The sequence below is a fragment of the Microcebus murinus genome, chromosome 21 (assembly GCF_040939455.1).
Source record: "Microcebus murinus isolate Inina chromosome 21, M.murinus_Inina_mat1.0, whole genome shotgun sequence".
NCBI lineage: Eukaryota > Metazoa > Chordata > Mammalia > Primates > Cheirogaleidae > Microcebus > Microcebus murinus.
Window position 1 is genome coordinate 14490643 of NC_134124.1, and position 16956 is coordinate 14507598.

At 35.8% G+C, this 16956-nt stretch overlaps 1 protein-coding gene across 1 annotated transcript; it reads left to right on the plus strand.

The window, feature by feature from the left end:
• Positions 1-757: 757 nt before the first annotated feature.
• LOC105876511 (serine peptidase inhibitor Kazal type 6) lies at positions 758-13282 on the plus strand. Its single transcript, XM_075995975.1, has 5 exons — positions 758-887; positions 3705-3727; positions 9637-9711; positions 12079-12194; positions 13074-13282. Exons 1-5 carry the CDS (start codon positions 830-832, stop codon positions 13117-13119), a joined length of 318 nt encoding a protein of 105 aa, XP_075852090.1. The 5' UTR covers positions 758-829; the 3' UTR covers positions 13120-13282.
• Positions 13283-16956: the final 3674 nt, after the last annotated feature.

A 16956-nucleotide genomic window follows, 5' to 3' on the forward strand; every position in this document is an offset into this window, starting at 1 on the left:
ATTCATCTAACTCATATGATAAGTATATTTTCAAGGAGTTAAAACTTAAAGATCTTTATTATGATTACTTTTTTTTACTTTGCAGAAAAAAGGACATATAAAATATTACTCATTTCAAATATACAATTCAGTAATTTTAAATATAAATCTTCTTTTTCTTAAATTAAAAACAATATATTGACTCCCCTGTTCATTTTGACTGAAAATTTGAAAATCACTGGCATTTGACTGTAATAATAATTTAAAATTTAACAAGCTGATTCCTGCCCAGAAAATGCTTGTTCTAATGCAGAATGCTTGTCTCCTTTAGGTACACCTTGGATGATTTGGACTCTGAAAATCCAAGTTACACCCAAGATTCCATTCTCCTATGGTTACTCATCTGGACCACAGACATGTAGGACCTGTCTGAAAAAGACATAGGGATCAAGTGGAACTCAACTGGTGAATCACCCCTTTAATGCAGTGAAACCTTAGAGGGAAGAGCATGTATTGGTCGTTAGGAAAATGTAGGCTACTGGTAGAAAATGACAGCTCTATTAGTAAGGTCTAAGGTGCGACTCACATAATTGTCCTAATTTTTAAGATTGATGGGGCACATGAAGCATTTCTTTAAGTGGGTGACAGGTCCCAATAAATGCCTAGAGTGTACAGGACTGCATATAGTTTTGGAATATGATTTTTAAAAGAAGGTGGAGATCCCAACTCCCTCTATCATGTCTATATATATATGTGTCTGAGTGTGTGCTTTGGTGCTTTCTGGGAATTTTCTTGCCAGAGAACCTGAGCTGGACAAAGCAACCTTGATCTGAGTGAACTAACTGGCACCATGAAACTATCAGGTGTCTTTCTGCTCCTCTCTCTGGCTCTTTTCTGCTTTTTTTCAGGTAAGTTTTTTCTTAAAATTAAGATCCCATATATATACTGAACTGCAGATGACAAGAGTTGTTGTCCATCATATTTCAAAAATCTAGCAGTTTTGATATAAAAGGCCAATTCTAAGAGATCATCATAATGATAATGATTGTCATGATGAAAATGATGTTGGTAATAATGATAAAAATAGCTGTTAGTTGTTGAGCAGATACTATATTCTAAGCATGTACTAAGAAGGGCTTTTATGCATCATTTTCAATACTCATAGTAAAGTATTTGTATCCCTGTTCTACATATAAGGAACTGTGGCACAGAGAAGTTAAGAAATTTGCCAAAGAACTTGCAACTAGTAAGTATAATAGAATTTGGAATTTGAATCCAGATTTTCTAGACATCACAGTTGATGTTTATTTCAGGAACCAGTCTGGAGGATGGATAATTGCATCAAATATTGCTTTTGCTTTGTAAGGCAAAGGGATGCTTTCCTATCCTTAGCTATTATTACAAAGGGACTCAAATAATTGAAATTAAAACAAGGAGAAAAATAGAAATTCAATGAGGAAATCCTTGAAAAGATGTTATTAAACCTTAGAATGCAGAAACATATATGTTTCTGGTGAACTAAATAATCTTAAAGAAGGGGAATATCTTTGGCCACTTTAATGAGATTCAAAGGAAAACCATACTTCAAGGTTATGATTTTTATCACAGGACCATCCAATGAATAGGTCCATTATGTCTATATCTTTCCTTCCTTATTGTTCTACCATATCAGGTTAGAGTAGATAAACCATACCCTAGAGTCTCTTGGCCCAAGACCCAGTTCCATCTCTTTCACTACTGACTTGTGTCAACTGGAGAAATACCTCAATTCTCTGAGATATTTTCTCATTTGTAAAATGCTCAAAATCAGACTAAGCCCTGGGACTTTCCATGTCTGATCTATCATTTTCTGTGACAATCACAGATAACTTTTGCTTCTATTAAAGATTTTAAATGACTAAAATATACATGTAAAAGCAAATTTTCAATGGGATTTAGCTGATGAACAAGCCATTATTCACTGCAACTAGTCATATTTACAAAAACAAATGCACTAAGAAATATGAAAAGAAATGGATAAAAGATTCTTATGATATTCTGGAGTCAACTTGACTATTAAAGCCACATAACCTTCATGGGTATTTTAATCACTAGCTAAGATGGCAGAAAAAAATGGATCTATGTTACCATTTAGTTGCAAAGATAGTCTCAGATATCAATTGCTATCCTCTGTCATTTCTCTTTACAAAGGTGAACTGATCTTTAACAGGAGCTGGTTGAATAGTACAATTAACATACTAAAGAACGGGTACTTCACAGACATGCCAGACAGTATTTGGGAGGACATAGTATGTAAGGATCTTCATGTTGAAACAGAAAAAAAGGGAATTTCAGTCCTGACATTATCATTTTATAACTATGTGACCTTTCTGGGCTTTATTTTTCTCAGATTAACATAGGAATATAGAAGGACTATCTCCACATGAGAAATTAAATGAGAAAAATGCATGTAAAATGCTTAACAGAGTAGATAAGACATAGCAAGTATTTAGCAACATCTGTTAATATTATTATAGCCATTATTAAAATTTAATAAAATTAAATTTTACTAGATTGAACTCAGGATATTAATCCTGTTTCTGCCTTGCCAGTTCCTACATATAAGACATTGGGAAAATCCTTCTTCTTCTGATCATGGTAAAGAACTGACTGGATATTGTAATTTTCCCTGGCTGTAAAAAAAAATCACTGAGAATATTTATACAAATACAAACTCCCCAGGCCCTATCTGGTCTTAAATAATGGAATTTTTAAGTGATTGCTACTTATGAATCAATGAGGTTGGTAATCATTGCTGAAAATGATCAGTAACAGACTTTCAAATTTAAAAAAGACTTGTTCTCCCCTCACCCCTATTAATAGAGCTTCTAAGGAATTTTCAATGGTCCTCACCTAAGTGCTGGCCAGCATGGGATATGGATTGCACTAATTCACACTCGCTCTTGCTGAGGTGGCCTCGGGCTTCCATGTTGTAAGAGGAGTTCCACAGAAATGGCCACCGATCAAAACTTAGCAGCCCATACCAGAACAGGGCTTAGGCTTTTTATTATTTCAGTATTTAAACCACTGAGCTAATTAGTCACAATCTAAAATCCTACATACAAATATTAAGAGGGAAGTAAAGGGAGAGAAACGAGACTGTATACATGGGCTCTTTTTCAGGAATTTAGAGATACGTAGAAGGAGGAAAGAGTTGCAGAAAGGAGAATGAGTCGATCCTTACCAGTCTATAGTTGGGCCAAGTCTTAAAAGTCCATCAGTTTCCAATGCAAAGAACAAATGACAAACTTAATCCCTTTCCCAGTTGCCTGTAACAAAGGCTTTTGGGAGAAACTGCATGGAATGAACCTTGGAGTGTCAATGTCAGAGAAGGCCTTTCCAGTCCTACTTCTCTAAGGTGAAACCAGAGATGATAAGGTCGTTCCCCACAGTGCAACAGTGACTCAGCCAGGACTGTAACATGAATCCCCTGATCTTTATACCGTTTTCTGCCACCCTACTTGAACCACCAACAAATGTTGCCCCCTCATGGTCCGTGTCCTTAAATCACCTCTCTAATAAGTGAGGAGGTATAGCATGTAAAAAATGAAGCAACACGCTGCGGCTCTTGAGATGGCTAAAATCCCAGGAACTGGGATTAGGGATTTCCTAATTTTGTAAGTACTACTGCTTGCACATTCATAAATTACAGTGTTTGGATTTTGTGCTTTCTTTTTTTTTTCCAGGTGTCTTCACTCAAGGAGAACAGGTCAGTGTCTATTTTATATATTCTTTCAACCTGTGGGGTGCTTGGCTAGGTCTTCACTGGCCAGAACGAGGTTTGTTTATGGGTAATGGAGCAAAAGTAATGAACAGGTAGACCAAATTCAGAAATCAGCAGAAACTACTATTTTTTTTTAGCTACAATCTTTCTGTGAGTATGCCATTTTCAGTTTAAAAGAGCCCACACATACATTCTCACATTTTTTTCTAAGTAAATGTAGATAAAAATAGAATGGATCTGAGACAAAATTCATGGTCTATCACTGATTTCATTGTGTGATCATAGGAAGGCAGATTTTCTGAGCTGCAATTTCCACAACTATAAAAAAGGGATAATATTACTTCATAGAATTGCAATTATATTTAAATTAAAATGTGAAAGCATTTAGCAAACTATAAAAGGTTATATATGAATTAGTTATTGATCGGTAATTAATAGTTTCTGAAGGAATTAGGGCAGAGATTATTATTTCCTTTTCAGAAATAACTGAAAGTGTACAGGAAACTAGCTTGATGTTCTGTATTGAGAATGCACAGACTGGTTCACTCAAATACAATTTAGGGTTAACAATTGGAATGGGCACAAATTATCTTCATTGTTTGGCTTTTATCCCCAAATTAATTCATCAATTTCTATTTGTCTCGTTTTAACTATCAAGTGACAATACGAGTGCTCTTTTTTCTGCCAATCCTGTTCCTGTGTCCACATTAGAACATTAGACTTTTCTAGGTAGTCTTAGCACTAGCTCTTTAGCCTTGGTAAGTCCTGGTATACCCTTGACATCAAAATTGCCAGACATCACTGCCAACTGATTGACAAAGAAGTTGAAAAGTATTTTTCAACCCTGATATATCTATTGTATTATATAAGACCTTTTGTTCCCAACTTCAGCATCTCAGAAATGAGGATGCATCTTACAATTGCTGATGCCTTAAAATTAACTGCCTGTATGTGTGTGTGTACTTGTGTGTTTTGCATATCTAACACCTGCACACATGTATGTTGATATTGTCTTATAAAATTATATTTCTTAAAATTGACTAATGTTTAGGTAAGTATGATAACATAGTCTATACCTGCACTCCCCAACTCTGGGCTGTGGCCTGGTACCTGTTTGTGGCCTGTTAGGAACCAGGCTGCACATCACTGCCTGAGCTCCACCTACCCCTTCACCTTCATGTATCCCCCCCACCCCACCCACCGTCATCTGTGGAAAATTTGTCTTACACAAATGTGGTCCCAGGTGCCAGAAAGATTGGGGACCACTGGTCTATACCAAACATGAAAATAAACACATAAGGAAAGAACATAAAATGCAGCCACATTTCACATCTCATTAGCTTGTAAAATATGGTGATAAAAATCATTACACATAGCTTTAATAGATAAGGACTTAAATACCAGTTTTCTCATTGACACACAAGTCACTTCCCTTCTTTGGGCCTTGATTTCTTTGGTGTTTTCTGAATTTCATTTAAAACCTACAATTTACTGATTCTATTCCTTCAGAAAGGTCAAAGTCTTCAGGGTCACTTGGTAAGCTTACTAGATATACAGGTATATCCCAGGCACCATGCAAGACATTGAATAATAATCACTGGGGTAGGGGATTTTGAATCTGCCTTCTAAATAATTATCCAGATGACACTTGCACACAATAAAATCTGAACAGTTTTCTCTAGGTAAGAGGAAGCAAGTTGTACTGGGAAGTGGAGACTTTGGAGGCGGACAATGTAGATGAGTCCTTATTCAAATACTTACTTGCTGTGTGATTTGGGGAATGTCTCCTTCCTTCTCATTGCCTTGGATCCAATGATCTCTAAAACCTCCTCCTGCTCTAAATGTCTGAATCATTGTGAACAAAGTCTGCCCTGCCAAAGTTGCTGTCTCTTCTCCACTCATATATAAAGGACAGGGAGGGCACCACCCTTTCAGATGGCACCAAGGCTTCCATTTATTTCTTTTCTGCATGGCTGGAGGAAGGGTGGAAGTTTCAATGCCAGGCAGGAGATGTTAAAACTAATATTAGGAGCATGCCTGGTCAAGTCTGATCCACCCAAGACAAAGGGAAGTAAGATTTTCCTAGCACTCAAGTCATTCTTCTCATGCCAAGAATTCTCTCCATGATAAAATGTGGTGATGGAAGATTACAGGTAGCATTCTAAATTATAGACTTTTAGAAATATCACCTTCTTTTGAAAAGATTACTCAAGCTAAACAAAACACATGTTCCCAGACTTTTGGAATTCATGGCCCAGTAAAATTTTCCTTGTAAATGTAAATGACTAATAGGCTACTGGTTCTGTAATTTACCAAGGATGTACATTAATTAACATTATATTATAATAACAATAATTGCAAAATAAAACTACTAGTTACTATCACTAGTGTTTCATTAAATAAAGTGTGGCATAACACCAGAATGTTTGAAAGCCATATTCTCAGAACAAGAATAGTCCTTTGAAGTGAATCAATTTTGCTTTTTGAATCACTCACTACATTGCCTTTGATGTTTTTTATTTTCCTATCAGGCTCTGTATTTGAGAACCATATCCGCAAATTGCTGTTTAGATGCATAGTCTGGATTGGAATTAACAGAACAAGCCTCTCAAAAATAATGATTGGCAATCATTTTCTGTACATTACTTTTTGGGATAGCTAAGGTTGTATTTTAAGATAAAGATGGGTGAATTTTAATATGGTTGGTTAAAACAATGCTCCGTGACTAGAATGAGTTTGGAATTCTTCATTTTTCCTAATTAGTTTGATTTTACTTAAAATTAATATACTTACAGAATATCTAAATACAGTTTAGAGATATTACTCAGCATCTGCAACTTAACTACAGATCAGAAAACTGAAATCTCAGAAAGAAGACCTGGCTGGCTTAAGTCTACCAACACCCATATAGCTGTGGTGTCAACAGGACTCCTGACTCTATATTGAATGAGCTCTCCATGGCTCCACACTACCTTTAATTAGCAACAGAAAGCCATTGTGTAGTGCATGTGAAAGAGCTTTGAGGAATACAATTTTCTAAACAGACATAAGGTAATGATTACCATCCTTGCTTTTTAAGCAAAGAATATGATGAAAACAGTAGTTTAAAATAAAATGACTTGTCTCTCCATGCAGGAAAAATTTGAAACTAGGAGGGAAAAGAGGCAGAGAGAGCAGGACTTAGTGTCCTGGTTCAGACAGGAAAGGTGGAGGGCTGATGTAGGTAGTACATTTGGAATTGGCAAAAAAGATTTGAGGTAAAGAAACACACAAAAGGTAACACGAGGAGAAAGAAATGGCAACATTTCAATCTGAGGACATATTGGGAAATCTGAAGAACGGTTCTATCATAAAAACTAAAAAACATGTTAGAATGCAAAAACAGTTTGGAAAGAAAGATAAAGAATTATATTTTGAACATAAACGAGTGAAGTATGAATCAAATTATTGAGCAAAGATGTCTTGTATACTTGTGACAATTGAGAATTAGAGTTTGAGATATTGATGAAAACTCAAGGAAAAAAGTCTAGAATTTATCAGTACCAACTGGGAAAATACATGTTCTTAGAGAGGAAATCAAGTATATAAAACTATCCTGAAAATGACCATAATACTCAGGAGGAAATAAGAAAAGACAGCAAAAAAGAAGAACTGACATATTACAAAAGTTTCAACACGAGTTTCAAAAAGGCTGGAGTGATCCACCATGGAGCATATGATAAAGAAATCCTGAAAGTTTTATAAATAGCCAATGGGCACACCTGAAAGGCATCATTTTTGAGAGTAGCTTCAGTGGAGTAGAAGGGGAAAAAAAAAAAAAAAAAGCTGGGGGAGGAGGAGCCAAGGGGGGAAAGCGTGAAGAAACTGGTATGGTAAAGAATGGAGGTGATTTACCCACATAGGTAGTGACTTTCAGTAAAGAGAAGAAAGGATGTCATCTTGCACCCAATCCCTGTGTGTGTGTGTGTGTGTGTGTGTGTGTGTGTGTGTGTGTGTGTGAGAGAGAGAGAGAGAGAGAGAAAGAGAGAGAGAGAGAGAGAGAGAGAGAGAGAGAGAGAGAGAGAGCTTGTGAAAATTGTCACTGGCTTTAATTGTAAACTTAAAATATTTATAATTTTGAGCATTTAGTTGAGTTAATGACAACATAAGCTCAATTTTCCAAGCAAGTTACGTGATTTTGTTGTCACTATTAGCAAACGTGACTAATCTGGTTACTAAAAATGTCCCTCCCTTCCAAAATATTCTAGAAGGTGCTGTTCTCTTAAGAACCACGAGGGGTCAGGCTGATACTGAACATTGGCACCCATGCACCTGGAAGGAGTCTGTGGAAACTGGACTATCTAGGGAGATAAACGGAGTTTCTTGTGAAATCCAACACCCAACACCCTTCTAAACAACATAAAAAAAAAAAAGGAAAAGTAAATAAATCTCTGCAAAATAGAGTAAGAAATAATGGGATTCAAAAATCTAGAATGTGATATAATTTACATGGCTAGGGCTTATAATAGCAATATCCCACATGGTTCTTGATTTACAAAATGTTTTCAAAGGACTGATCATTACAATGGCCCTAAAAGATAGACATTATCAACTTCCTGTTAAATATGAAGAAAATTAAACTTAGCACAACGAAGCGTTTGCATAATGTAATGCAGCTAATCAGTGAGAGAAGCAAAATTCAAACCCAGGTCAGTCCAATTCTATCTACAGGATAATCCTCCAACATTAGAACAGCACTGGGATATGTCAGTCAGATTCATGGGGATTTCTCCTGGGTTGGCCAAATGCCTCATGGAGAAACTTCAAAGGAGAAAAGTTAATCTTCCCTTCACTCCCAGTCTAGACTTGCTTTGACATCTATTGAGAAGCCAATTGTTTGGATTCTATTTAAAGGAGTCGGAAACAAAAATATAAGAAGATAAGAGGAAATTCAGGCAGAATAAAGGCATGATATTCAGAAATATTAGTCTGTCTTTCTCAAGTTGTGAGAGCTGTGGTCTCTTACTAGTCCCAACTCTGACATTCCCTTGCCTTGCTCTTTGCCCTGCAGAAGGGATTTCTGGGTGACTGTGCAGAAACATTCCACACCTTCCCAGCCCCTGGGGCCCACAGAGAGTGGCCCACTTCTGCCCCCAGACACCATGCTAAAATTTCTCACACAGTCAGCAAAGAAGGCTCTCTAGATGTAAAGGAAAAAACATTTGGCCAAAAGTTGCTATTTTTGCTACCCAAGCAAAGATCTAGACATAAGAACTTTATTTAAGCCCCTTCACTGAATTTAGTCACTGCCAAGTCTTGGACCATGAAAGGTGGAAGGCTTTTAGAGGTAATCTGGACTCATGGTGTTGACCACTTAATATGAGTTACAGACACCTTTCAGAGCCACAGTTAGGACAGGCCTACTGCTTTCTGCACTCCCAATACAGAACTATTTATTTCAAGTATTCCACAGTGACTCTCTACTTTTTTTGTATGACCCCATTTCATCCTTTCTAACAACCTTGGGAATCTGGGAATGAGGCACAGCATGTAGTTTTTTTTTTTTTTTTTGTCTGGTCTTTGGTTAAGAAGATTGAAGTGCAGGTCTTGAGCGCTTTGTCTAAGATAACACAACTAGTCAACAGTGGAACCATTTCTATAAAGTGATTCTCAGCTTACTTCAGAGATCACTGAAAGCCACTACAATGTAAAAGTATGAAATGCATCTGTTCTACGCAAGTTTGTTCAGATGCCAGTTGATTGATTTGGTTTTATTTATTGAAATTCTTTGATCTTCCATGCCTCTTTCCAGGGGACAGGGAAAGAGGGTAAGTGAGTTTGGGGAGGGGGGTGAGACCTAGAATTCTCGAAGTAAATGCTTTCCCCAGGTGCCACTTCCACATCTGCTTTCTAAGGACAAAAGAGGCTGCATCACAAGATCAGAGGGCCGATTGCCAGGGAGAGGTGTCTTAAGGAAGCATCTCTTTCAAGTAAGAGACTTGCTTGTTACTTTTTTCTGTTCTTCCTATCTCTAGAGACACACATCTCTTCAATTCAAATGCCATTTGCTCAGCTTCTACACTGCCTGCACTTGCTTACTGTGACTTCCATCACACATGATACTGTAATTATCTGTGTTCTTCTCTGCTTCCCTAATGTGGATAAGATGCTGAGCTTATTGGGACAGAGCTCATAACAAATTCCTCTTTGTATGACTAGTACCCAGTACTGTGTCTTCCAGGTATTAGTTACACATTGGGTGTTTGTGAAATAAAAGAAGTATCAATGCTAATGTGGCTCACAGTCCTCTCTTGACTCAAGCACCCTGTTGTAAATATGTACAAGAATAACTTAAATATATACATTAGAGTTTGAGAAAAAAAGTGACCTGCAGCTTATAATGTCTTCAAGATTTTCCAAACTTTTTTCCCAATTTTGAAATCTAAAGGAAAGAGTACTATTCCAGAAGTAATACGAGAGGATGAAATTATCTTTCAGGGCAGTGGGGAAAATCGGGGCTATAAGAAACCTAGGTACCTTTTACACAACCAAACCCTAAGAAGAGCTCTGATAAGCACCATACTATCCAACCTCAATAGCATAACATGACAAATTTCAAAAAAATGTGTATCGTATAGTCTCAGGTATCTTAAACCTGATATATATGGTAATATTTTATACCTAATTGTATGACTCTTTTGCTGAGCATTTTCTCACGCAAACCTTTGGAGAACTTTGTCAGTGTATAATGGTTTGCTGACATTTTAAGCAAGTTATTTCCTTTGTCAATGCTGCACACATTTTCCTAATAAGCTAGTTTTTAAAAATAAATTTCGTTGTGTATATTTAAGGGTTACAATATATATATAAGTAGTAAAACGTTGATGGGATGAAGCAAATTAACATATCCATCATCTCCCATAGTTACCCTTTTTTAAATTGTAAGAGTAGCTAAAATCTACTCATTTAGCAGGAATGCCAAATACAGTACAATTTTATTACCTACAATCCTCATGTTGTACATTAGGCCTAATAAGCTATTTTAATGTAGCTTATATGCTCTGACTATAAGTTCTCATGTGATACATTAGACCTGATAAACTATTTTAATAAAGCCTATATGCTCTGACTATAATATGGTCAAGGGTACATGGTGACTATTCATCTTCCATTCTATCAATGAGGATGTATTGGAAATCAACCATAGTAGATTATTGGAAATGCTGGATCAGCAATTAGAAGGAATGTATTCAAGCATTGGTAAGCCACTTAATTTTCCTGAAGACCAGTATTCTCACCCATCAACTGGTTAATATAATATTGCTCAACATACTTCTGAGGGTATTATTGCTAGGCTCAACTGAGTATAATCTATATGAAAGTAGTTTGAATATTATAAAACAATTGATATTATTTTAATGGAACTAGGATAGAGATACAGCAAATTTTCTTTACCCATATGTAAATGTTTCCTCATTCCAAACAGCTGGTATTTGGAGGGCTTCAGTTTAACCTGCTACATATTACCAGTCCCCTGGAAATCATGGCTTAAATATAACTTGTACACAAATGGTTGACTCAATTGATTTTGCATTGAAAAGAATCTTAAAACTACAGACTACTTCTGAAATATCAGTGTAACTGAAAGGCTTTATTAGTGGCATAGATAGGTTCTATCATTCCTTCTACAGAGCCCATGGTGATAATTATTAATCAACAGTGTTCTCAACAATACCAAATACAACCTCAGAATCTTTCTAAACACAGTGGCTTAGGCAGCCATTACTAAATCATTGTAGTAGGCACAAAATTCAAATTCTATAAACAGACTCTCAGACAGAGTGAGTTAATATAAAGACATTACAATTTTGTTTTCAAGAGATAATAAAGAAGAGTTGCATCTACAGGGAAAACTAACAAGCCATCGGGTAATGTCTGGGGGCCCCTTGCGAAGATCATCCATGTTCTTATAGTAATGCAGAAGGAATGCTATTAGAGTACATTAATACAGTTAATAAATCTCACTTAATGACCAAAATTATTCTCCATTGGAACAATTTAATGTTGGAGTAAGAAGTCTTATCTATGTCATTGACAACATCTTTAATTTACTTCTGAGTATAATAATATAATGCATTTCTTATAATTAGTTTCCTGTGTCTCAAAGAAAAAGTCTCCATTCTATTTAATGCATTCTATTTAAGCAGATATGGAGAACTATTTTCTGTTTCAGGATGCTTTATGTCATGAGTACACACATACGGCATTTAAAGGTTGCCATCCAAAGCTTAGGTTCTGAGGGACAGTCCCTTAGACAAAATGCAATGATGTCAATGTCACTGTGCTTACTTTGATAGATTGACTGTGGTGAGTTCCGAGACCCCAAGGTCTACTGCACTCGGGAATCTAACCCCCACTGTGGCTCTGACGGGCAGACATATGGCAATAAATGTGCCTTCTGTAAGGCGGCAGTGTAAGTATTATGCTCATCAAACCTGTCCCCTTGCAAGCACAAGCTTCCGGAATAAGACTAATACACCTTCCTGGAAGCATTCTAGAAATGCCTTCCCATACTTCCCCATGGAGGCTGAAGAAATAAGGTTCGGGTCAATAGAACGAAAACAAATGGGTGAAAGCAACAACAACAAAAATGACTTAATACATTATCTGAAAACATAATAGCCTTATTTTGTTAATGTTAATTGATTCATCTTAGCATATCAAAAACGTATACATCTTATACATAGTAAAACTTTACTGTTATCTTTGATAATTTCAATAAATTTTCTTTTTTGTTTCTAATTAAAAATTTCAATTTCAACAGCAATATATAATGGACACACGTTTACATTTATATAAAACATATCTGACTAATTAATACCAAACTTTTCTCAGGAGAAGGTCAGTGGGATGTGAATTAATGGACACATATTACTGACAGGGCCTGAAGGTGTGGCCTGCTATACAATGGCAAATGCCTGAATATTTCGTTTAACTTCTTAACATCTTCTGTTAGGATAGAACTACAACACTATAGTCACTGCCATTATTTCTCCTGTCATTTTTACCCTTTCCAACTGCATATATATTGACTCTGGGAGAATAAGCTATTGATACCAAGAAGTATAAGGCGTATCAAAACTCTGGGATTTATTTAAGATTCATGCTGTGTCCACAGTTAGGCCAGATGTCACCTCTGAGTGCATTTAATTAACCTCTACTAAGTCATAGGCATGGATATCTACAGAATAAAATGATTCCATAGACCATGACATAGATAGATCTGTGACCAATTGCTGGGTGGGTACTTACGATATTGCTCTGAGCATGTATTTGTCTTTCTTTTTTATAGGAAAAGTGGAGGAAAGATTAACCTAAAGCATCCTGGAAAATGCTGAACGAGAGCCAATGTTTTGTGCTGGCTCACCAGTGTTCTCATCCTTTCTTTTTTCTGCTTATGCTTTTCTCTAGAAAATCCCTTGAGTGTACAATGGCACACTTTCTACTCTGCCTGGTCTTGAGGAGTTTAATGCATATTTCTTTCCCTGGATTCACTTGTTAATAAAGTAACTTCTGCAGAACATTGATTGTGTTTTTACTTTGAGATGAAGAAAACACACAGATACAATGTGGAATAATTGGATTGAGAAACTGATTGTTTTCCCAATCTAAATCAACCATCCAGTCACCATGGAATCTTAGGGAAATTCCTTCTTTTCTCTTAATCTTGGAATCTCCATGTGGAGAATAAAAGATTCTGACAACATAACCACATGCTACAGTTATTTTAAAATATCTGTTATTTAAGTATTAGATTGCATTGGTTCTTCTTAATTTCAGAAAAGGTATATTGTATTAAAGTAAAACATTCATACTCTGATTTCTCTTCAAAATGAATAAATCTTTTGCCTTTCACCGAAAAAAAAAAAGTAAAACATTCATCTTCTATGGACCATAGTTTTGTCATCTATCTGGAAGGGTAAATTTGCACTAAATAATACCTAAAGACATACAAAATTTGGCTTCTCAGTAACATTATAGCATCTATAAGATACAAAGAGGTAAATTAATATTCAATAAATGGTGATTATTCAATAAATAGCGAATAGATACAAAATATCTAAAAGCATGTACATTAAAGAATGTAGTTAATTTTGAGCTTGATCTTGGAATGAGAGAACTGGATGAAATATAAGAAATTCTAAGGTCTAGAGAAAGTTTCATTAGTTAGTTTCTGAAGAAAATAGCTTTAGGTAAGAGAAGACTGAGGTTATTATTTTTATTTTTTATTTATTTATTTTTTTTATTTTAGTATATTATAGAGGTACAATTGTTTAGGTTACATATATTGCCTTTGCCCTGCCCTAGTCAGAGCTTCAAGCATGTCCATCCCCCAAATACAGTTCTTTATATGGCAATCTCAGTCTCCATGTAGATGGCTCAATCCTATGAAGATACACAGTTGGCTAATTAAATATCCCATTCTGCACAGTCCAAATGGAAGTCTTGGAAACTTCCTTTGAGTACTTTCATGTAGTAGAGCATGATTTTACAGATAACATCTTCATGGGGAAACTCAGACAAAAGACATCTCCAGATGCAATGTAATAACCATCGTCCCAGCAGCAAACATTTGCCAGGTGCCTACTCTGACTCCATTCTGGGTTCCTGGGATACAGCTCTGGGTGGGGATAAAATGGGCCAGTGATCCTTCAGTACTTAATGAGACTTACATTCCAGCAAAAAGACATATACTAAAACAATATTTATATAGTAAATAAGTAAATATTATAATAAGGTGGAAGGTGATAAAGGTTATAAGAAAAGATTAAGCATAATATGCTAATGTAAGTGAGAAATGCTTAGAGAGGAGAGCTAGTCAATTGCGGCACTAAATCAGGTGGTTAGAGTAGTTGTTATCGGGAAGACCTGGAGATGAGGGACTTGGTTAAGCAAATATCTTGGAGAAGAGCAAAGGTAGAAGCAAAAACACAGTCCTTAAGGCTGTGGAGCATGCCTGGTCTGTTCAAGGTTCAGCAAGGAGGTAACTGAGGACTGAGCAAGTGGGCAAATAATAGATAAGGCCAGAAATGAGCCCAAACCGTGAAAGACTATGAAGTTACTGTTAAGAGTTTGGCTTTTACCATAATGCATAAAATGTGTTTCTAACCATAAATATTAAGATTATACTTCTGATTTAAAAATCTCAAATATATTTTATGTACATAGATGTTACCCTTTATGCATATAATTGAATAGGACCAAGCCAAACTGAAAGATGCTTCCAATATCTAGAAAAAGAGCCAGCAAGTAGATTAGGTTATGCTAGGGAAAATATACAAGAATGCTCTTCTATGCTTAAAGAATATTCCCCTTGATGGATAAAAATGACCACATAATATAGAATTTGGGCACATTAATGGTAAGAGGGTGGGTCTTCAAGGACCAGAACATGAGTCATGGCTCTAACGTAAGCTATACAACTTTGAACAATTCATTTGGACTTCTTTGTATCATTATTTCTTCATCAAATAAGAATGATAGTATCTACCTCCTCATTTTATGGTGAAGATTAAGGACATGATATATGTAAAGCACTTAAACAGTCTCTGATACATGATAAAAGCTAAAAAAATCAGTAGCATTTATCATCTGTCATCAATTTCAGCACTATACTGTGTTTACTAATCAGGATATTTTTGTTCTATTTTTTTAGCATATATAAATAGTTCCCCCTGCCAAGCACAGTTTTTAAAATGTCTGTCTTCTTTTTGTTTACCTTTTTTGGAAATCCTCACCTCAACTGCTAAATTCCCCTGTCCTCTTGGTGTCTGCAGACTAAATTCTCTGCTCATTAGGAAAATTAAACCCTTTTCTCTCCTTGAGTTTCTATTCCCTAAAAGAATTTGTCTACTTCTAATGCAAACATGTAGAACGTTATGTGTAGTTTAATAACAGAATCACTGTGCATCTTTGAAAGTATTTCCTTCTCCTCTCTCTTACTGGGTCCCTCCCCTCCAGCGGGGCCAGATTCCTGTCAGCTGTCCCCAACACAAAAGTTTCATTGTCACCACTCTCTGCTTTTTCTGCCTAAACACCTCTTGTGCCATCTTCTGCTTGCACCACCTAACCCTTCCTCTTTCACACAAATATCTTGTCTGCATCTTCATTCTACCATTTATTTCATGGCTTATTTCAGGGGCTATATCTGAAAATTGTTGTAATACCGCCTCTTGTCTAATTCTGGGCTCTTCTTTGAAAATTAAAGGAAAACAACATAAAAATAAACCACAGAGGACCAGGAGTCTTACATTTTTTAGAAGAGACAAGTTACATACAACTCTCCTCCAAAACCAAGCCACAATATAAGGATTTGGGTTCCAGAGATGTACATATTTGTCAAACCTCAGCAAATACATAATATTTGTGCATATCATAGTTTGCAAATTTTCCATCAAGAGAGACATTTACTGAAGTCTTAACTATGAAATGCACAGCGAAGTTCTATTAATAGAAAGAAGGGTACTGATGTCTGCAACTTACTATGAATTGCAATTGCATCAAAGATGAATTAAAAGATAGATGGACAGATATGTGATAACATATATGCAGAATGTTAAAATAAGTGGAAATAGTAGAATGATGGTTACTGGGGCTGGGGATGAGAGGAATTGGGAAATGTAGGTTAAAGGGTACAAATTTGCATTAGGTAGGATGAATAAGTCTAGAGATGTAATGCATAGTGTAGTGTAAAACCTCAAGACTTGAGTTGATAATTTTTTATTATATACTGAAAATTTGCTAAGAGAATAGATTTTAGATGCTCTTACACACACATACACATGGTAGCCATGAAAGGTGATAAATATGTCATTTTGTTTGAACATAGCAATCAATTCACTCTGTGTGTGTATATATATACATAAACATGTTGTACACTTTACAAATATATATAAATTATACACAATAAAAATAAATTTAAAAAATTGGTGAAATATTAATGGTGCAATCTAGGTTTATAGGTGTTCACTGTAAAATTATTTTAACATTGCTATATGTTTGAAAATTTTTGTTAGAAATGCTTTTAAAAATGTCAAAACATACATAGGCTGTGCCAAAAGGGTCAGGTGTTCACAATTCTTTTTATGACCCTTATTATTGTGATTTCCAGGACAGAGCACTCTGTTTCAAATATGGTTTGTACTCCTTGCTCCAAAGCATAAAAAAGATAATTT